The sequence below is a fragment of the Bidens hawaiensis genome, unplaced genomic scaffold, assembly GCF_021521415.1.
Source record: "Bidens hawaiensis isolate Kalapana, Puna unplaced genomic scaffold, B.hawaiensis_p1.1 tig00001685_1, whole genome shotgun sequence".
Taxonomy (NCBI): domain Eukaryota; kingdom Viridiplantae; phylum Streptophyta; class Magnoliopsida; order Asterales; family Asteraceae; genus Bidens; species Bidens hawaiensis.
This window is the reverse complement of record NW_027491095.1, coordinates 660,393-684,291: the sequence shown is the minus strand read 5'-3', so window position 1 is coordinate 684,291 and position 23,899 is coordinate 660,393. Positions and strand designations below refer to the sequence as shown.

General features: G+C 34.3%; 1 protein-coding gene across 1 annotated transcript; it reads left to right on the top strand.

Moving 5' to 3' along the window:
- The first annotated feature begins 5,938 nt into the window (after positions 1-5,938).
- On the top strand, positions 5,939-7,066 carry LOC143591850 (uncharacterized). The gene is made up of 2 exons (XM_077071930.1): positions 5,939-6,202; positions 6,635-7,066. The coding sequence occupies exons 1-2, from the start codon at positions 5,939-5,941 to the stop codon at positions 7,064-7,066; spliced, it is 696 nt and encodes a 231-aa protein (XP_076928045.1).
- The last annotated feature ends 16,833 nt before the right edge of the window (positions 7,067-23,899 follow it).

The following is a 23,899-nucleotide window of genomic DNA, read 5'->3' as shown; positions in this document are numbered from 1 at the left end:
TTAAGATATTATAACCCGTTTAAGGGCTATCTGGGTTTAGTGAGATCCATACCCGTGAAGTTGGGTCAAACGTATGAAATGCCTCAATTTACAAATAAAGCAATCTGGTGGCTTGAGATAATGTAGGGAGGGCTCTGCCCCTTGGACCCCGGTAGGGGCTGCCACCCCTAGAACCTCGCTACCATGTAAGGCCCCGTTCCCGGTAGCCCTACTTTCGTGTTGGATTTACTCATAAACACAGTTCTAAATATCAGAGTTAATTAAAACATTCGCGGAATATAAAAGCTTTCGTACAACATTTCATAGCAAACACATCTTGTCTTAAAGCAACATCTTGTCTTTCAAAATAAACCAAACATTAAACTTAAACGTCTTGAGTCTTCCGATGCCAGCCTCTTATTCAGTGCCACGTGTCTCCTCAAGCGAGCCGCCTCATCCTACTCACCTGCGTGCATACTAAAAGTCAGCTACGCTGAGTGAGTTCTAGTTAATCATACATTATACAATACACATAAACTTATATCCTTTCAATCATACTTTCATACTTTCTTACTTTCTTTTGTACTAACTTGCTTTCATATCTTATGTTATAAAGAGCATTACGCCCTACATTCCTCGAGTATTATTAGGGCTCGGTACCCTCCTTCCTCGAGTATTATTAGGGCTCGGTACCCTCCTTCCTCGAGTATTATTAGGGCTCGGTACCCTCCTTCCTCAAGTATTATTAGGGCTCGGTACCCCCCTTCCTCGAATATTAGTAGGGTTCGGTTCCCTAGTTATCGAATATTAGTAGGGTTCGATTCCCTCTTCGTTACCATACAACCATACATCATACCTCGAGTATTATTAGGGCTCGGTACCCTTTTCGTAACCATACAACCATACAACCATCCTTTCCTTCTTTTATTCACGTTCATACACATAAGCATACGTATCATACTTACCTTATACATAGCGTTACAACCTGACAGTACGTGCAATATCCGAAGATCGTTCACGTACCATCAAGCAATCATTCATACATTCACATTATTCACATAAGGCATACACTTATCTCTTAGGATAAGCGTATTAACAAACATATTGAGTATGCACACAGCCCCGAAAACATAACACATAATGGGGCTAGAAACTCACCTGAATCCTGTTACGCTCTCCGTTAATCGTTATTCCCTTCTTGAGCTGTGCACGGCTAACTTTATAATATTTACATGTATCAATTAACTACTGCTACTCATGTTGTATTTCTATCTTTATATAACCCACAACGAACGGGGTCCGGGGGCAGCGCCCCTAGCAGCGGGGTCTAGGGGCGACAGCCCCTAGCAGGGTCCAATGGGCAGAGCCCCTGGCTGGGGTCGAGCTGGGGTCGAGCTGCCAGGTCAGCTTGGAAAAATTTTATTTCCATTAACTGTCTTAACACATTTTCCATTAGCATTTTGAATCATTGAATAATATGTTACTTAAAAGTTCAAGGGCTTATTTGTAATTAAATCATTCTTTTCTAAGTCCAGGGACTGTTCTGTCATTTTATTAAACTTTCTAGTTCGTTATTCAGTCTTTAACGAATTGACTTATCTTAGCGAACTGGTCATTTGTAACGAACTGAACCGTCTAACGAACTGGACCTCTGACGAATCCGTCCTTGTACGAACCAGTCCACATAGCGAATCAGTTCAAGTAACGAATTGGACCTTCTAATTCGTTATCTCCTTTAACGAATGGCTATAACGAAATGGGGGGGGGGGTTAATTCGTTATCTTTTCCTTATCGAATCAGGACACGAACTAAGGCTAGTTCGTTATCTTTCCCCAGCGAATCTACTTAACGAATCACCCTTAATTCGCTAAATTCCCGTTAGCGAACTAGGGTTAGGTCAAGGAATGTCAGATCATTCCCTGACATTCCCTTAACCTCGTATTACTTTTCCGGCGCCGCCTTTCCGGCGCCGTCATTGCCGGAAAGCCGCCGGAAAAACGCGAACTCACTGGAAAAACGATTTTTAACTCGTTTTTCACCGTTTTTCGCCCCGTTCGATCCAGATCTAAGCTAGGGTGATCCCTAAGCTCATCATAGGTTCGGTTTATACCCGATTCCACCAGGATCTCGTGATTTAAACGGTTTAACGGTGTCGGCTCGTTGTTTCGCAACTTTATCTAACGAGTTAAGCTCATACAATATTAAACTATCGTTACCTCGGATCGGTGCTCGGTTTCCTTCTTGATTTCAGCTAGAGATAAGGAAGAACTAGAGAGAAATCTTAAGTGTTTTTTTTGGGTGGTGTATGGAATATGTGTGAATGAGGATTAAATGGATATTAAGGTTTATATATTTATGGATCATGGGCTTAAGCCCATGGTCTTTCCTTCTTTCTTTCCTAACCCAAGTCCATAACCCATATTCATTTACCCAGCACTGGCCCAACTCGTATTCTATTTATCTAAACCGATAACGACCCACTATGAAATAACGAAATTTATTTTTATTATAATAACCGAAAGTAGGATGTTACATACCAGGGGCGCGGCCCCCGGACCCCCCGTTCGTTGAGGGTTATAACTAAACTAGAAATACGATATGGGTAGTGATAGTTGATTGATACGTGTAATTGTTATACATTTGGTCGCGCACGTCTAAAGAAAGGGATAACCATTAACGGTGAACGTAACCGAGTTCAGGTAAGTTTCTAGCCCCATTTCTTGTTATGTTTTCGGGGCTGTGTGCATACTCGATGTGATTAGTTATTACATTTACCTTAAGTGGTAAGTTTATGCCTTATATGATTTATGTATGAATGAATGCTTGTCGGTGTGTGAATGATCTTCGGATATTGCATGTACTGCCAGGTAATGGTTTAATGATATGATTGTTGTATATGATGAATGAATGATGTATGTACGTATGAATTCTATAATTATATATATAGAAAGGTATGGCATGACAGTAGATAAGAAGGGAGACCGGACCCTAATAATATCCGAGGATGGAGGGTACCAGACCCTAATAATATCCTAGGAAGAAGGGAGACCGGACCCTAATAATATCCGAGGATGTAGGGCACCGGACCCTAATAATATCCGAGGTATGTAGGGCGTAATGTTCTTTATAATGAAAGGTTAGTTATGAATGTATATGGAAGAATGATGAACATGTTAAGTATGTAATGCGTACCTTCAGGCACGTATATGTGTATGAAAAGTAAATTAATTGATTAACTAGAACTCACTCAGCGTAGCTGACTTTTAGTATGCACGCATGTGAGTAGGATGAGGTAGCTCGCTTGAGGGGAACACATGACATGGAATTGAAGATAGTGGCATCTCAAGGAAATGTTATGATGTTTAAAGACTATGTTTTGTTTTTAAATAACTATGAATGTTTGTTAAGACAAGATTTGAAGGTTATGTAATATGTTATGGTTGAAGTTTTATATTCCGCATAAAGTTTTGATTAACTCTGATATTTAGAACTGTGTTTATGAGTAAATCCAACGTCCAAATGTAGGGCACCGGGATCGGAGCCTTACAAATCAAAAGTACTGAATAAAACCAAACCAAGTCATATCGTCTCATACACAAATCCTACACCCGAAGGTGATTACAAAATGGTTTAACCAAGCAACATTATTAAATCAAGAACCTGGTGTTGGAGATGGTGGAGCAGAAAAATCGTCCCAATTCGTGTCATATTCCTAGGGACGGCTTGCTCCATTTTCAGTCGTCAACTTTGTTTAACCGGTGATTTTTAGGGTTTTCTAAAGTCATGGCACGTATGCATTGGGCTTCCACGAGTCGTATGGATGTCTCGTCAACTTTAGGGCCTCTACCTACAATGGTATGTCGGTGGAAGGCATACGTGGTCAAACCATGGTCAGAATTCTTTGAACAACTTGGTGTTTGAATTCATAATATCCAGGCTCGCTTATCCTCCGTCAAAATAGCTCCAAAACATTCATTTAAGATCCAAACAGTTGCAACTGTAAAATAGCTCAAAGTAATCAAATAAACGATATTAGACACTACAAACATATCCTTTTATCCACTCATCAGACGGTCCGTCTAACTGTCTTAACAAACCTTCACCTTAAACAACCTTTAAAGGTGTCATTGGAATAGTTAGACGACCCGTTTAAATGTCTGTACAGACTTGAACTCGAAGTTTCGTGCTATAACTGAACTCAAGAACAATTGAAGGTGATGGTTGAAGGAGATCGATAGGGTTTGTGTTGAAGGAGATAGTGTGTGGAGGCAGTTGATGATCTTGATGATGACGGTTGATGATTAGTACTGATGAAGGTGGTGGTTGAAGGAGATCGATGGGTGTGTGTTGAAGGAGATGGGGTATGGTGTTTAGGGGTTTTAATCGGACCGGATAATAGATTATTTGGTTCAGATTTCAAAATTTTAGGACCCTGCCCGAAATCCGATCCGAATTGATTTCGGATGGAATCGGATAATCCGAAATAATCTGAATAACCCGAAATAAACCGTATAACAAACATTCAAACAAACGTCAATATAAATAAAAATACAAAACCGGAAAATCAAAACAAAAGTACACAAACAAAAGTTTAATTAAATTAATGATCCATCATAGTTCTTGAAATTAAACAATACACGAATAAAGTCAAACTTCAAATAAGTAAAACACAGGTAATCTATTCGGATTATTCGAATATCCGAATTTTCTGAACTATCCGAATTCTTTTAAAATCCCTATTCAAATCCGAATTAGTTATTCGGATATTTGGGTTTTGGTTTCGGTTTGGATTTCGGTTTTTTTCAGATTTCCTAAACACCCCAAGTTGTGTTGAAGAAGATGAATCATTGAGAAGGAGAAGAATAGGAGGGGTCATGAGGAGCTCTAGCTGTTGGAGCATCCTTTTGTCAGGGCTCAAGATATAATATCACAGCTAGCTGCACATGAATCAGGGTCTTTAGCGAAGATAAATAGCAATAGCAGCGACACGCGTCATTATCGAAGTCATTGCTTGTTGTGCGACTGTTTCATTCGCCACTTTTACTCCAATTTCTTGTAGTGGCTATTATCCTTAGACATGTCGCACCTACATCTCCTGTCATGCCATATTCTATGAGAGAAACCTCTTTAAACCCTCATATTATATACCATTCCTACCGCACCACCTACTACCACCATCCCATGTGTCTTAGACATTCCTTTGCACACACCACCACCACCTCCTTCGTCATAACTAATATATCATGTGTCTTCTTTTTTTTTGTCATTTTCTTTAATTCTTAACTAATATATTTGTTTCTTTTTAGTTGTTAAACAGGAACAAAAATTTCATTTTTTATTTCATTTCTTAATATTAATGTTTTATCTGTGTTATTTTATATGGAATTAACAGATATAATTTCAACGAAGAATCAAACTTATGGAACAAAGTAAGTGTGGTGCTCAAACAAATTGTGGTGAACTAAAATTATATAGCACCTTTTTATTTGTATATCTTTGTATAAAATAAATTTTTCTAAATAAAAGTGACACAATATATATATATGGGGTCAACAGCGGTTACATGTTATCGTATCTTTCGTTAAAAGAAAAAAATAAAAATACAGCGGTTATTGTATCCAATAAAACAACTTGACCATATTTATTATTATTCCCGGCCGGATAACCGGAAAACAAAGCTCCATTTCTCACATCCGATAACCAACAAAACACAGTCTTTTTGCCCTCAAACTCCACCGGTGGTGGATATACCGTCATGGAACCGACACCATCATTCAAGTACACCGTTTATACATTATCAAACCGACGCGTCCCTTCCAACCGCCGCCGGTTCACACCCTATATATATCACCCTCATCGCCACCACAAAACCGCCGTCATTGCTTCAACTTCTTTCATCCTCTTATATTTTTATTATTATCCAATAATAATATCATTCATTTGAATTCCTCCTCCAAAAATGGCGGCAAGTAAGAACAAGATGATCGATGTGGCCGAATGTTCAAACAAAAGGAGGCGGACAGAACCGTTGAATATTGAACAACCTCCATCCACCGATCTGCAGTTTTCTCCTCCGTCACCGTTTTCTCCATCACATGACTATTCAATACCGTTGCTACAACCGTTTCATAATCAAGAAGAACAACAACAACAACAAGAGACGGAAGTTGATCAACTTATGAATTGGTTGATGCCACAACAAAACCTCATCATCGATTATCATGTAAGTAAAAATATTAATAATAAAAGTTTTTATCGATCTTGCATTCATTCATTTTAGTGTATTTAAAAATCATCCAACAAATGGGGAGTTTAATTTTCCATGGTAGTGGTTTCTGGGTAAGAATTTAAATTGTTTCATTTTACGTATCCGTAAAAATCGCATTCACTGTGAATGTCATGTACGGAACACCCATAAATTTTAAATCTTACCCAGAAACCAATATCAGTCACGAAAATTCCAATATTTAAAAATAAATGTTGTGTTTTTGTAATTAAGTAAAAAAACGTTTATTATTAATTAATTTTTATATTATCCCATGGAAAATTTGTGTTAAATAGGCAAGTTTCATGCATTTGTCAAATTCGTTATGTTATTATGTGGTTAATAATAATTAATATTAATATATTAATTTTGTTGTTGATCATCATGTAGCTTACTATGATGCAAAGAAATGTGGAGGAATTCTGGAAAAGAAACCTAGCCGAGGAGATCAATAAGAGGAAGGAAATTGAAGCAAGACTCAACGAAAGAGAAGAACAGGCAGACCGGTTCAGACGAATGTATTTTCACTACGCAAAGCGAGCGTTTGAATTGGAACAAACGATGGAGCAACAAGTGGCATTAGCACAACGCAATGCCATGCGTGTGGTCACACCCGAGGAAGAAGTTCAGTCGTGTTTGGTTGATCTTAATAGCGTCCAAAGACCGGAAGTGACGTGCAAGAATTGCCACACTAGACCGGCGACAATGCTGTGGTTGCCATGCCGGCACTTGTGTGTGTGCCTGGTGTGCGAGCGTCGGGTTAAACTTTGCCCGATCTGCGGTGTGAAGAAAACTGAAAGTATTAAGATTGATCTTCCATGAGACTTTTATACATTATATACATACGTCCTGTTATGAACAAATCACATGACCATTTGTCATGTATGTTGGTTACATAATAAAGTTATATTGTCAAATTACTATGCATGTCTTCTGAAATTTCTTTTTATTTCACTCTCGGTAGTTATGCACATATATCATTTGACATGCAAATATAAGTCCAAAAGTTACAGGCTTTTCTTTTTTCAAAAAGAAAATATATAACTTGACTCATGGGCTAAAGAATAACTAGAAATTTACTATGATAAAGTAAAATAGTAAAGTTTAGAGATTGTAGGATCACTTAGGTCTTTTGCGGTTGTCGTGCTTTTTGTATCTTTAGGGATCCTTGTAATTAAATGATCCTCTTCTTTTTTAGTTTTTTGGCCTTTCAAAAAAAAAAATCTGATAATAATTTTTACACATTATATTAGAAATTTTTTTTTTTTTTTTATTATAATAGTTATAAAAGTTTTATATAATTTACTATGAAACGATTACAATAAAGTGGCAGGCAAACGGGCAACAAGCTGCGCCGCAACCCCCTTTTGAACAGCAAAGCCAATCCTGCTAAAAACGAAGCTTTGAGACCTAGAAGCTGAAGAGGTTCCGTGTACGACGCGCTGAACCCTACTCAAAAATTTCACAGCCTCTGGAGCCAGAAAACCAAACGTATCAAAGGCAAATGGTAGAAAGACATGTTGATTATCTAAACAAGCTTTCTCGTGTTTAACAACTTTGCCCGATTCAGCCTTCAACGCAGCCTGACCCACAACAAACCCACGGTCCCTGAGCCCAACAAGAGGAGACACTCCTGTAAGATCCACACAGGCGTGTTTCCCCCCTGCCCACCCGAACACAAGAATATCAGCTGGTCGTAAAGTAGACCTCCCTTCAATAGGATCCGTGAGAAAGTTAACAGGGGCCTCCTTTTTAGCAGAAATCCCTGCCCGTTTAAGAACATCACACAGAACATCCCTAACCAGATCATGTCTGTATTTAAAGCCAGACAATTCTTTGCAATGCACCGCATGGTCACCAAAAGAATCCAAACAGACCTTGCGACAAATTGGGCAAGGTTCATCCGTCGGGAACATAGGGATCATTAACCGGTACTTAAGGATAGCCCGATACTCCAAAGCCGACATACGTTGGCCTAATCCTTCAATGGGGATAGCGTTAGAAATTTAAAAAAAAATAGTACAAACATCCGAATTTCTCAATCAAGTGAATATTCCATTGATTAATGCTTTGCATGTTAGTTTTACCAACACCTTTTATTGTGTTTAAGACACTAATGCAAAAAAGAATCGGTTAACGGATTTAAATTCTCGTGTAAGAATTGACTATTTATATAAATCTAAATAAAAAATTATAATATAAAATAACTATGTACAGTAAAAGTTGCGTAAAAAATCGCCCAATTTTATATTTTTGAGCCTAACAACTAAATGGATTAATAATGCGTATCAACTAAATCGAAATTATTAACATAGAAAATTATTAAACGGGGCTGTTGATGATCAAATACATAACAATAAAGTAAAATAAAATAATTAATGAATATATTTTGTATTTATGAGGCGTTAAATGCATTTGATTTTCACATTCAATGTAGCACTTTAAAAAAAATCATCAATTTATAAGAGCACATCACCACATATGCATCAGCCACCCTTTATTCCGGTTTCGGCACACCAAAACTACCGTAAATATGCCTCGATCAGATTTAGCCAAGCTACGATCACTGTCATATGTTAATTCTGATCGAGGGCAATTTTACGGTGGTTCTGACGAACGCACTAGAAACGGAGTTCAAGAGGGACCCTATACACCACCTATCATTTTTATAGACTAGTTTACAATCATGGGATTTATGGTTGCAAAAAGAAAAAAGGTGTTTTTAACAGTGACAGAAAGGGGCCGGGTTGGTATTAAATTTCCTTTTTGTATTAGTAATTGTATGAACAATTAATACTTGTGGTTTGTGGTAGGGGTGAGCTTGGTACAATACATGCCCATACTCGTATTCGATTGTTCACGTTTCGAAAATAAATGAAAACGTGTATCAATACGTGTACCAAAATTTTCAGTATGGTAAGAACGGGTACGGGTATCGGTTGGAGCATTTTTGTAACATCCCGGCTTAAGCGGAAACGCCCGAGTGTGACGTATAGATTGCTCAAAACACATGTGTCACTATTAAATGACAATAATATTATTAATTCATTCAAAATTTCAAATCTCAAGTACACAAGTTGTTCAAATAAACAAATACAAAGAAAGGAAATAAAACTTACATCAACTTTGTTTATTATTTAAATAACTTAAATTCTAGTATCTTCGTCATTTCATCCTCAAGTGAATGAAATAAAGTCAACTAATTGAATAGTTGGTGAGTTCACACAAGTTTGATACATGTACAAATCATACAATTTCATGAAACTTAGTGTGGTAATAGCGCAAGCAATGTATTTTCCAATTGGTAAGTGGTAACAACCAATGTACTCGGATCTGGGGTCCTTTTTCCAGTCATAAAATCGAGGTCCTGAGTGCAAGGGGGTGCGTATGATCATATACTTAATGAGGAAGCCATGAGCACAGAATCTTTGAGCAAGTAAGCAAATAAACACACAAGTCCATAATAACGAATTGCAGTTTGAATATACAAAGGAAGTAAAACTAAGTATTTGAGTAGGATATGTATACTACCCCTAAAAGTAAATGCGTAAAAAGGAGTGTGGGAAACTCACATTTGGAATTGAAGCTAACTTGAAAAGAAAAACCGAAAGCACGTTAAATGAAACCGAACAATCGAATCTCGCGAGCTAAAATAAGAAAAACTATAGTTACTAACTAATTAACGGGATTATAAACTACAATTGGTTTTATTGTTTATATATTTTATTATTAAAGCATATACTTTTATTAATTTAAGGTATTTTAATATTTAACGTTAAAGAAAATTCAACGGTTTATTATTATATACTATTTTAATTTGAATGTTATGATGTTTACGGAAATTTTGGTGTTACCGGCATATTTTATTTTGAACGAACGAATTAATTAACGAATTTTAAAGTTTACAACGAGAATATATATATAAAAAAAATTATGAGTTTTAACGAGCGTTGTTAGGTTTTGAAAGATTTGGTTTTTGGGTGAAAAAGCTAAAAATAATTTATAACAATTTGTATTTATTTTAAAATAATTTTATTTGATTTTTAATAATTTATTTGGATTTTTAATTAATAAATAAAGGTTTAATAAAAACAAACAACCTAAACTGGGTTCGAATCCGGGTATCCACATTCACAACATCCAGACCCACCCACTGGACTAGACTTGATTTGTGTTTTATAACCAGAAAACATTATATATAAACAATATCAAAAGTTAATATTCTACCCTACTAAACCCTAGAAACTCAATTCTCCAAATATGTTCCATGTTTGTTATATTAAAGTTAGGGGTTTTGTTTATCAGTTAAAAATGTTTCAAATACATATATTAATTACCTCTAAGGGTTACGGATTGACGGAAAACCGTGGTTGGCTGGAGTCGGATTAAAACATACTGATTTTAGATTATGGAGAGTGCTAGAGAGAAGATTGAAGGTTGCTACAAGTTTAGCAGTCGATTGGGATCCTATTTATGCTAGTTTTTGGAGCATATTGGTGTTTTATCACACCCAAACCTAAGGCGGAAATGCCGGGGCGTGAGCTGATTGCTCACAGCTCTCAAGGTACTATCATACAATAATTAAATATGACAATATATAATTTAATAAAATATTCAAATAAATTCAAATAACAAAGTACAACTCATTAACCAAAACAATAAATACAAATCTAAGTTTTGATTATATCTCTTCTAGCATAGCAATCATAAATTCTTCAACAAGTCTTGATATCAATTCACACAATAACCTATATATGCGTATAAAATAGAAATAATTTTGTCCACAACACATGTTGAGTGAGTAAAACACCGATTAATTTGAATACAATATAATATAGAAAAGAAAACGTAAACTGTTCCTATGAGATAACAATTAAGCCATAGCATGTACACAATTCGAATGCGGTAAAAATAAAGCAAGTAAGCAAATAGCAAGTTAGGCATAAACTGATATACATACAAGGATAACAATTGCTAATGTGGATAATAATAATAATAATAATAATAATAATAATAATAATAATAATAATAATAATAATAATAATAATAATAAGAAAGTACTGTAAATACGCATATGTCCCTAAAACATTGAAAACCAGTAAAAGAATGGAGTGATTTCTCACCTGATTAGAAGAATAATACACAAGTGTTGATGTGAAAAAGTGAGCAGTTAAACCCCTTCGGGATTCACCCACAAGGATTCCTAGTTAAAAATAATACAATATAAATTAATTATAAAAGATATTACATGATTTAATGAATTAAGATCTTGATGTGATATGAGTTACCATTGCGATTAAAATGTTATTGATCGAACGATTGATTTCTAACGTTATAATTATTGTAAAAATAATATGATTGCCTAGCACTAAATCATAAGAATTGAAGCACTATTATTTAGAGAGTACCATTAAGTTTCAATATAATTTAAATATATCTATAGTTTAACCCCTCAAATTTCAATATATATTAAATCAGATTTTAAACTAAATTTACATATTAAACCTTTAAACTTTCAAATATTAATATAACTTGTTAAATGTTAACATTTTTGGATTATTTTTATATTATACCCGCATAGTTTGAAACTTTATTATTTTAACAAACTTTAAATCCCAAAACAAATAAAAAAATGAACGAGTAATAACTTTAAATAATCGGAAACAAGATATAAATGATAAACGACAAACTAGTATGCATTGAAACGACAAAACGGGCTGGTCTAAAAAATACAAATAAGAATAACGAAAAGATGACAAATGTCACAATTTTGGTACAATACCCGCTTTTGTATCGCTTTGCTTTTTTATTTCCAAATCTCTGTCGATCTTGAATCCGGTACCGGTAAGAGTAACAAACAACCTGAAATAGTTTGGGTAGCAGTACAAATACATGACGGGCACCAAATTAATACAAGTATCAAATTGGTCGCCAATTTAATGATCAGATAGTATTGAAAACACGTCATCATTTAAGTGATATGTCTGTTTGTTGTTCGACTCTTGAATGTTATTGTTTGATACTTGTGCTTGGAATGATGCTACGACATATTCTATGAAGAAGATACATGAAATTGGGTTTGCCAAAATAAGCGAAACCGACACAGAATGAAAAATATGTTGATCTGACACCCGTCGCGTAGGGCGATGGGGAACCCACAAATTGGTCGCGTAGTTAATATTGCGTTAACATAATTTGAATTTTGACAGTTTTGACCCCTAGGCTTTGATTAAATGCAATAATAACATAAATTACATGAAATTTAGTTTGCCAAATATTCCAAGAACATTAATGAACAAAATTCGATAAAATTTATGCATTGGATATGAATAATAGTCTTTTAATAATAATTGGAAAATCCAAAAATTTAAAGGGTCGGGTATTCGGGTTCAGAAATTGACAAAGGTTGCATGTGGACATCCGAATGTGAATGTCGGGTGTTTGCGATTGCGAGTGCAATGAGTTTTTTTAAATATAGTATTGATGGTTTTGTCATGTGAACCTTAACGTTCAAGTATTCAAGTAGTGAGAAATTACCCAGTTCGGTTCAGATCAGACAGTTTAGGTGAACTTCTAGCCCCTATTCTTCTTAACGTTTTGGGGTTGTGTACATACTCACGGGAAAGAAAGTTAATATTGTATTTTAGTTGGCAATGAACATTGAGAAATTACACGTCCTCACGCTTCCCAACACCGATTTTATTAGTCTAAGGCAAACCCCAAAAGATGGCGCATTAGCTTTCCATTTTGACAATTTCATTTCGAAATTACCAAAAATCGATTTCCAATTTGTACTTAGTCTCATATTCACGCAAATCAGTATTCCTAAATCCAAAATTGGTAACTTCGTCATGTTGCATTTCAGCTTCTTTGTTATTTATTTAACCGTATTCATATCCCCTTACACAATACTTTTTTTTTCCAAACATATCTTTAAACCGGAAGGAGCATATAAACACCTCAGTATTTTGTTTTTAGGTTTTTGATCTTTGAGAGCACATTCACCTATAAAAACACCTATAAAAACATCATCTACATAGAATATTGTGAAATGAGTAGGCCGTTTGTCGGCATTTGCATATCTTTGAATAAAACTTCAATGCACTCGACTTTCATAGCAACGTTTAGAGCTTTCATTACAATGTTACAAAGAAATGGCGAAAGTGCATCACCCTATCGTACCCCTCGAATATCAAACTTCAGGGTTGGTGAGCCATTAACTACTGGTGATGATTGGGCCGAGTGAAAGGTTCATTTAACCCAAAAACATCGGTTTCCTGGAAATCTCATTTGTGAAATAATGAAGTAAAAAAATCTCCAATTTACCAAATCAAACGATTTGTCAATATCATCTTTAGAAATCTTCACCTTTCAAAAAAAGGAGGGTTTTTAGGATTCCTTATTTTTACCTTCTTATGACTTATTATTGAAATAAATTATAAGTTACGATATTATAACTTTTCAACTTATCTCCTCACAAAATAAACATTCCCAAAGACATTCTTAGCTTTTCAAAAAGGTTATAAGTGTACTAAAATAAGTAATCCCAAACAACCCCCTTAAACCCGACGGGGGCTTTGGTTAAAGATCCCATCACTGGTGGACCCCCTTAAACCCGATGGTATCCAAATGCCTAACTTAGGTGGGGGCTTTGGTTAAAGATCCCATCACTGGTGGACATTGTCTCGGTGAAAGATCTGTTTGAATTTGTAAATAATTCAACAGGTAAAGACAAGAGGAAATTGGTTCTGGGTTTTTTGTATAACGGTATGGATAATCTGGAGGTGCAGAAAAGAGACGATTTTCAACAAATGTCGGGTATGTGATATTAAAGGGGTGAAATGGATCAAGAAATAAGCAATATTATGGCTAAAAACTAGACCTTTGATCTCGATCTCCTCGTTATTATGTCCTTTTTCTTGTGTTTGTACTTTCGTTTGTTGTTGGTGGTTTTAGATGGTTTGGCCTATTTGGGGTTTCCATGCAGGCTGTGTTTTACTATATAGCGGTTATAAAAAACTTAGTTTTCCATTAATCTTTCAATTTCTCAATTAATGTCTCTGATGTTCGAAGACGATGCTAAGGGTTTATAGAGAATGGTTAGTTTTAGAATATCATTATCGTATTTGTTAAGATTTTTGTGATCTTCTAGCTTAATTATGGTTAGTTCTGAACAAATTTTAAGTAACTATAGAAAGTACAGAACAAATACTATTAGCCGAGAAAACGTTGGGCGTTTAGTTAACTGTGAGTTCAAATAAAATTTAGAAATTGAAACTTGAAACTATGTGGTTATAGTTTGGTCTGCTGGTTTGCTTAAACTATGTTTTTGATAGGATCTCGGGAAATCAGAACAGGCGATTCAATTGATAGTAGGCTCGGTTTGAGAAGGGAAATTTTCCATTTACAGTATCATATTTTTTTGATAAAAACCTAGACAAAGAAACAGATGAACGGACGCAAATCTAGTAGTACTACGTATAGTTACAAAATGCAATTGCTGTGACATGAGGGTAAAACATGACAGTGGGTCTTTATAACACATTATGATGCATGTAAGATAATCATGAACACATTAGGAAAGAACGATATATCGCTCTGTTATTCAATTGAACTTTATGATCTTTATTTTAAATCTTCTAGACGCACTAACGGGACTAAACTAGCGAATAAAAGCATTTACTGCAAGTTTAGGCCAGGTGATAAATACTTCAGTTTCATATCTTTTGTTGTGCCGTACTAACGACAGTTAAGTGACTTGCATAAGATTAACTAAAAATGACTATACCAACTTTGGATTAGATACAGAGTCAGTTAAAGACCACATGGAGCAGATCTGATGAGTGGTTATTATGGAAGAAATATTCCTGCAAATCTATACTCTGTCGGCGTATAAAGTGAGATTCATTTATTCAACATGTATATCTTTCATGATCGTTAACATTATTTTTTTACATATATTTGCAGTAGGAACCGTTAATTCTATAACGTTGTAATCTCTTTCTCCTAAAGGTCTAAAAGAAGAGAAGGTTGTGTGTGCACTGCACTTTTGCTTATCATTTAATGTGTATGAACATGCTTCTTGTTTAATGGGTTTAATGTTTCTCGTTTAATGTGTATGAACACGCTTCTCTTTTAAAAATTCTGTAAGCTACACTTCGCGCGCGTCACATAGAGTTAACACACACGCATATATTATTTAATGTTTACCAATTTTGTTTGCTATAAAAGAGAATGGAGAGTAAAAGTGTGCAGACACCTTTTGCTTATGATAATATTATTAAAATCCTTATTATAAGTTGCGACAACTACGATAAGATGCTGAAACCAAACTGTGCTCACTCATTTTCTTCTTCTGCAGGGGAGTTTGCACAATATTCTAATCCCAATTTTGCTGCTTTCTCTCTTACAGTCTTACTCAACAAGAATAGGCTCCAATTTCTCATTTACAGTCTCTAATTTCCGCGGATGATGCGAAAAGTCTATTATAAAAGGTTAATTTTACAATTCCCTAATCGTACTTTTAGTTATTTTTGTCATATTCTTGCCTAAATTACGATATATATGTTATTGTTGTTTAAGGCATGAATTGTTTTTTATATCTATGGCTGGGCTTACATTTATTGTTTTACAATATAACAATAGAATTGAATTTGTTAGTTTCGCTGAAATTCTAATTAACTTCAGAAAGTACAGAATATATGCTTCAAGTGAATAAAATGCAAGGGTTAGGGTAAGAAATAATGTATTATAGAAGTTAAAGTGACTTGCAACATGTTAATTTAATCCTTATCAAATTTTGTTTAAAAGCTATGTAAACGTCTATTTGAATATTTCTTTTGTCATCATAGTATTGTATAGTTCTTGGTTAATCATATGTCAAGTGTGATTGATGACGAACGAACTGATAACGAGTAAAGTTTAAGACGAGATATACTTATTGACAAGAGAAATAAATAGCTCCTTTGGTTTCCTAGCCTGGGAAGCTGTGGATTTTTTGAACAACGTTCAACGGGTTGTGCATAGTGATTTTTCGGCCTCTAGGACAAAAGCTTTGTTTTTGTAGGATCGGTCTGTTCTGCTATCCAAAGGGGGGTTGTGGCGTAGCTTGTTGCCCGTTTACCTACCACTTTGTTGAAATCGTTTGAAAAGGTTTCTATTGCAAAAACACAGTTCACTTTTTCATCAACAGTTTGCAGTAGGAAGCGTTATGTTTTATAACACTGTAATAGGCAACCTAGTAATTATATCTGGACTGTTTCAAGATATTATTTCTTTTGTTTCATGTAAGTTATTGGTTGGAAACTAATAAATAAAAATGTATAACTAAAGCTGTGGGGTAAAATTCATAAATTGAATCTTTAAAGCCATAGGATCCACGGGCCGTTTTCCTAATATTCACCACGAACAGTCAAATAAGGTCAAAGACGAGCTTTGGGTTTTTTCAATCAGTAATCACTATTCTTGTTTATATTTTCTTATGGATTCGTTTCCTTTTTTTGCAGCTATTTGCAGGCTGTTTGAGTATGATTAATTTAGCTGCTAAATTGATGACCCGCGAAAAGAGCTTGGGCATAATCTGCACAACATTCTCATGATTGATTTGTATATTTTTTATTTTTCTTGATCATTTCTTTTAGTTATAACCGTCATGTATTTAACAAACACCAACATATGTAACAAAAAGAAAGACTGCAACATAAGTATACAAATTTCATCAATGCATAGGGAAATAAAGACTTCTTGAAATCCATAAAACTTTTATTTCATTCTTGAAACAAACACAAAAGCAACAGATCTTGAAATCACAACTTTTTAGATCCGATTGGCATGAATAGTATCGATTACGTAAGTATCACAGAGCAGGCAAACCTTATTACTTGGATTATAACAGTATGAACACAAGCACACATGACGGCATGGGATCATTATCACGTTGGCCCCTCGGGTTATGCATCTCCTGCAAATCCCACCTGATGTTATGCTGAGAAAGGGGTTTCTGAAGTTAGATTGCACTTCTTCAACTTTAGTTGCACGAGTAACCTCTCTGACTTTTCTTTCATCCGCCTTTATCCGCTGAAGCAAGTCCTTCATCTGATCCATCTGTTTAGCATAGGACTCGTACGTATGTTTGTAGTATTCCAGTTCTTCTTCTGCAGATTTTCTCTTCTTTACTTCTTCAGCCATCGCTTGCTGCCAACCATTAAATTGTTCTATTGTCTACATGAACATGAAACTTTGTTAATTATAAATTTACATAAATCTAAACCGATTAAACTTTAAACAAAGCTATAATATTATGTTACCAAAGGGTAGAACTCATCCCCTTCGCCAGACTCTTGAGGACGATATGGGGCGTTCAGATCATTCATAACATTGTTAGGAAATGATGGAGTGAGTAGCGGCTCATCGCCAACAATGGCAGTGGTCATGATCGCCTTTCCCTTGTTGGCTCGGTTGTTTCTAGTTGAGGCCATTTTCACTTGGCTTTGGTGTGCAACAACCAGAATGAAGAGGTGGAGATCGGAGAAGATATACTTTTTGTATAAGATTAATACCATCCATGGAGTATTTATAACCAAAAGGATTCAATGACAAGGATGGTATATCATATAATTACGTGATAATAATATTGTATTATGGCTTTGTGGGTAGCTTTTCTTATGAAAGTAAGTGTATGAAGGTAATAATGTTTTTTCAGATATTTAGTCTTGAATATTATTATTTAAAAAAATGATACGCATTAATTAATTCAGACCGTTAGCCATGCATTAATCACGTTATAATTTTGATATTAGTCAAACTATTTATTTTAGCGGCCAACTAAGTAACGCCGGATACTCCGTACACGGCCTCATTGGCTAAAGGTAGCCCGAGCCAGCCACTAGTCCGGACGGACGGAGCCCTAGCGGTCCACCTGTTGAGGGATTCACCGGATATTTGTCAAACTATATAATTAAAAACTAGCCTTTGAACCCATGTGGTACATGAGATTTGTCAAATGATCGAAATTTAGGTATTTAATCATACGTAATTTGAGGATTTTCTTTTGAATTTATAGATTAATTTTAATGTTATCACACACTTCAAATGATACATATTTAAATTTTACATTTTTGTAAGATTAAAATAATGTTTTAAGATGACATAAATCAATCATGTACTTAAACATATTAAATATGTTTTTTATGGCCTAAACATATTAAAGATATTTTTTATGATCAATACAAATGTAAGTTAAATGGTGTTTTATAAATTAAATGTAAGTTAGATAGTGTTTTACAAATTGTAAAATTATAAATATTGTATTTACTCAACAAAATTTGAATCACATACATAATTAAATATCTATTATAAACATAGATCACTAATTATTATACGATAATGGTTCGTAAATCATTATTCAACTAGTTTAATAGTTCTCTGTTTAATTTTAAACTTATTATAGATATTCAATAGTTTATATATTTTTTAAAATCATGGTCAAATTTTCTATATCTGATAGTAAAATTAGATGTAACGGGTTAGTAAAGTTATTTTTTATTCAAAATACATTAAATACCTTTCTTCATATTGGTTACAACTAACTAATAGCTCATATCAATTAAACCCATGACCTATATACATGTGTGTGTTAATTATATTTTATTTATCATTTAGTGTAATTTTTCTCTAATTATTTGTGTTAGTTAACTTTTTTAAAAATCTAAATACATAATGTTGTTTAATCTTTTGTGAACATTTTGATATATATGTATTGAGAACCGATCGAGTTGGTTTCAAAAAGAAAAACAAAAAAGTATTTTTACGTTTCATGAATGACTTTGGCATGTATTTTGAATGGCAACTTTGATGGAACATGTTTACACACTTTAATCACCCGCAACGATGAGGAATATATATTATTTGTTTTACATTTCATACGTTAGTGTTTTTTAGTTTTAAATACTTTTTTATTTATTATGTAACTTTTTGACTATTTAACAAACATCATTTAAGTTACATTTAATTTTTAAATATTAAATTGTTAAAACATATAAGCAATAAATGTATTTAAAAGATATCAATGATATTCATACGACACAAAACCCATGTGACTAGTGAAAATCATTCCACTACCAAGTGATGAAAAGTGATCTGATAGTAAAACACATATGATATTTGATATGTATTTCTGACTTGTAATCTAATTAAGTACTTTATTTGGTTACGTGTAGTAAAGAGGTTATAAAATGGGACGATTTATGTTATATGACGTCTAATTAATAAAGTGAGAGTTTTTGTTTTAAAGGTGTAGTGGTGTTGTAGCCTCTATATATTTATATATATTACACACACATACTTAATATAATAATATTAAATCAAAACACACACAGTCGACAAATTCTAGTCGCCCACCACCTTATCGCTCATTTTATCGCCCCAAGGCGGTGTCGTCGCCCTTGTATCCACTACGCATAGTCTTACACACCTAAATACATTTTATTTTATTTGTTATGTTTGTTGAAAATATACACAAGTTTTTGCTTTATAAAAAATAATATTTTCTTTACAATTAACACTAGAATAATTTTTTATTACTGAAAAAATATAAATATGTACTGTTTTATATAAATAATATCTACATATACTAATAAACAAAAATAATGATGATGATGTATCCTAATCACATTTAATAAACCATTTTCTTGAATGAGGTGGAGTAATAGACGTTAAAGTGTCTCGCTCAGTATTCTCGATGATCTGAGCTCTCAAGCCTCGCACACGAACAATATTAGCATCTATCGTTTATGTGCAAGAACTAATTATTCTTATTTTCGCATTTATGGTGTTTATTTGGTGAAAATATTTGTTTATTTAATGTGTAAAAACTTATTAATTTTTGTAATGCCCCCTCCCCCCTTCTCGGTGTAAATTTTCAAGTTCCGATACTGCCTTGAACTAAAACGGTAGTTAACGCTATTCTAAACATTTATTATGAACAATCAAGTACTTTTAGGCCACGAGGTATATATTCATGTCCCTTAACTACCCGTAGTCATCACATCACCCGCTTTACTCTTTTAACTACATTTTATCTAACGGAAATGGTTTAACCCCACTTAACCTCCTACAATTTGATTTATAAACAATTCCTTAATTATTGTGTGTGAGTAGATGATTTTAAAGCATGTTAACAATTTTACACGTGTTGTTTTTAACGCCCTTTAACCATGAAGAAAGTGATGTTCCACTCGTTAACTTTGCCAAATCAGCTTTGACGTCGTGTACATTAAAATTAGCTCATACTCGAAAATCTAAATACCTAAATGGCGGGTTTACCCACTTTTTGCTCGCTCCCCCGTTTACTTCCCCGCAAACCAAACCCATAAATATTTCAATTTCACTAACCACCGTCTTTTGAGCCGAGGGTCAATAAGAAGAACAAAAATTAAAGAATAGGCTTCGAGCATTGATTTTGTGGGAGAATTTTGGTGCTAGAGACCATTTTTCGACGGTGGTAAAAACCAATTTCTGTAAAGTTGTAACTAAGGCTCAACAAGAATGCACTCCAATTTCCCAATTACAATCTCTGATTTCGGAGGTGGTGCTAAGGGTCTATTGAGAAAGGTTATATTTGCAATATCCTTATCGTTTTTTTAGAGATTCTTGCTTAATTATGTGCTACAAGTAGGGGTGTTCAAAGTTAGTTTCGGATATCCGATTTTCAGATAATTGAGATTCGGATTTTCAGATATTATTTCGGTTCCGGATTTTTTTTAACACCCCTAGCTATGAGAGTTGGTGTTGTTGAGGGCAAGAAATGCTTGTTAATGTAACTGCTCTATTATTAGTTAAGTCATAAATATTAGTTATATTGAAGTATGGAACTTGAAACTTGAAAGGTTATAATTTGTTTTCCGAAGTCAAGAAATCTCATTTTTAGTTTTGTCTGCTCGGTTGTCTGCTTATAATATGCTTTCTTTTGTAAGATGATGATGTTATAAGTTAAGACTTCTGCCGTGTTTGATGTCGATGTAAGTTAAGATTTCCCCTTTAAGATTATGATTTAAGCTTGTAATGCTGCCACGATATTTTGAGTGTCACAACTTATGGTTTGAGAGATGGACACAAAAATTAAAAACTCCACAAGCCGAAAGCTATTTACTTTTCTAATATAGCCAAACGCCGTTGGTTTATTAATAAACAAACGGTGGCATATATATATAAAAAATATTGAGATGAATGAATGAGAAAAGATTGTTGGATGGAAGTTTTTATAATCCTGGGTTCGTATCTTCTAGATGCAGGCGAAACTAGTGAATAAGGCATTTTTGCAAGTTCCGCGGGGGGGGGGGGGATACTTATGTTTCGTATCTTTTGTAGTAACGTACCAACGGAAAACTGTGTTGGCGCGAAATGCCTTTGCCGTATGGAAAACCTTAAACGTTTTAAAACATGACGTTGGCATATAAGATAATCACGCACGAGGAGAAAAGATTGTTCGATTGTTGGATGGAAGTTTATACTTCTTGGTTCAAATATTCTAGATGCACTAATGGGGCGAAACCAATAAGGCATTAAGTGCTAGTTTAGTGTGAGAACTTTCAAATGCCTTAGTTTCATGTCTTTTGTTAAGTAACTTCCAACTGATTACTTTAATCATCTCTTAATTGTGTTCTTTGCTTAACAGCTACGGATAAACCAGTTTGAGTACTCTCATCCCTATCCTAGTAATGCACAGTTCTTGCTTAATAGTTATATATATATGTCAAGTGTTACTATTATTACGACTGTAAAGATCATTGATGATGAACTAATTGATAAAGCTTTTAACACGAGTTAATATAAAGGCGATAACTACTTGCTGAAAAGGGAAATCAAATCAATAGCTTATTTGTGTACGTCAAATGGTCCTTAAGTTAATCGGTTTATCGTGTGTGACCTTGATGCTAGTAATTTCGTGTGTTCGATCTTCAGTTAATTAACAAAAAGATAAATGGTAACAAAAGAATGGAAATTTCATCAATGCATACTTCTTGAATCATATAACTTCAATTTATTTCATTTTCAATCAAATTCTGACACAAATGTAACATAATTAAAATCAAGATAACATCACCGGGCATGCAATTACATGTCATAACACATAATTTTATTTTCTTATTGGACTTGATTGACCTTGTAGCTACCGATTCTGTGGGTATGGCAAATCGAGCAAGCATCATTACCGTTATCACAGTCTAAACAGAAGCAAAGATGGTCGCATGGTAACACCACCACCATCGCCTTCTTATTTTTGCAGCGAGTGCACATCCCATCAAATTGTTAATGGCGAGCGGGGTTGTAACTCGACACGACTTCTTCTTCTTCAACACGTCCAGCACGAGTGACATCTCTGTTTTCCTTTTTAACTGCCGCCATCTTCCACGCCAACTTCTCCATATTAGACACCTTGCGTGCAGAGTGATTGCACAAAATTTTGTATTGTTCCACTTCTGTTTCCACAGCTTTTCGTTTCTCTATTTCTTGCTGCAATGCTCTCTGCCATATATTAAGTTGATTCGCGTTCTGCTTAAACATGAAAACTTTATTAATTATAAACTTGTAAAAATTTTAACCAGATGGAACCACTTCAAATAAAGTTATTCTATTACCGTAGGGAGTTCATGGCTTTCAGCTGCTGATGCCTTGTTGACAAGTTGTTTTCTTCTCGGTGCCATTTTCTAAGGTGGCTTGATTTGGTGGTAGACAAATAGGAGAACAAATGTATCCTAGCTTTATAACCAAAAGGATTCAGGATGATATATTATTATTATTATTACTCATATTACATGGGTTATATTCATCTTCCATGAAAATAAATGCTATCCTGAAAAACATTATGGTTTTTAACCATTGATTAAAAAGAACTTTTAAATTGAAAGAAAAATTAATGTTTCTGTTATAAAAACAATGAATTCCAGATTGCATTCACAATGGAAATATTTATTTTTGTCTTTTTCTATTCATAACTATATAATTTTGTTTTTCTTAACTGAATCATTTTTATAAACTATCAATTTGGATCACTAGCGAATCACTTACCCACCCGATCATCACCATTACACCCTGAGAGTTAAATTATAATTGATTTCTATTTACATATGAACAAAATTCGAACATATTCAAAGCCTCCTAAATGTAGTGATCTTTTTTTTTTCTTTCTATTTTTTTTCCTAACGACTGGTGTGATCTTATCTGATACTGTTCAAACTATATGTGTGAACATATATGAATTACGTTAAAAAGCATACACTAATAAATATCATATTATTATTATTGTTGTTGTTGAATGGTTTTAAATGAACTACTGGCTAAATTCATCATATCAGGATACACTCGTCGTTCGATCTGAAAAAAACTCCCACCTAAGGCCAACGACCGTGAACACTCGCCATAAGGCATAACAATGTGATGATGTAAAACTCATTCAGTTTAAGGATCCAACTAGTGAACATCACTTACTCGTCCCAGTCTCCTACAATCACCTGGTGCCGCCGAAACTAAATGCTTAGGGGGCATGAATCAAACATGAGTTACATGAAACACCATGTCTCCCCTTACTACTTCATCACCAGCTTATTTAACCAATAATATAGGGTTATTGAATTTTAACAATCCCTATTTTTACAT

Coding starts and splice junctions, on each gene's coding strand:
- LOC143591850 (XM_077071930.1), top strand. CDS start 5,939: ATGGCGGCAAGTAAGAACAAGATGATCGATGTGGCCGAATGTTCAAAC. Junction 6,203..6,634: donor ACCTCATCATCGATTATCAT/GTAAGTAAAAAT, acceptor ATCATCATGTAG/CTTACTATGATGCAAAGAAA.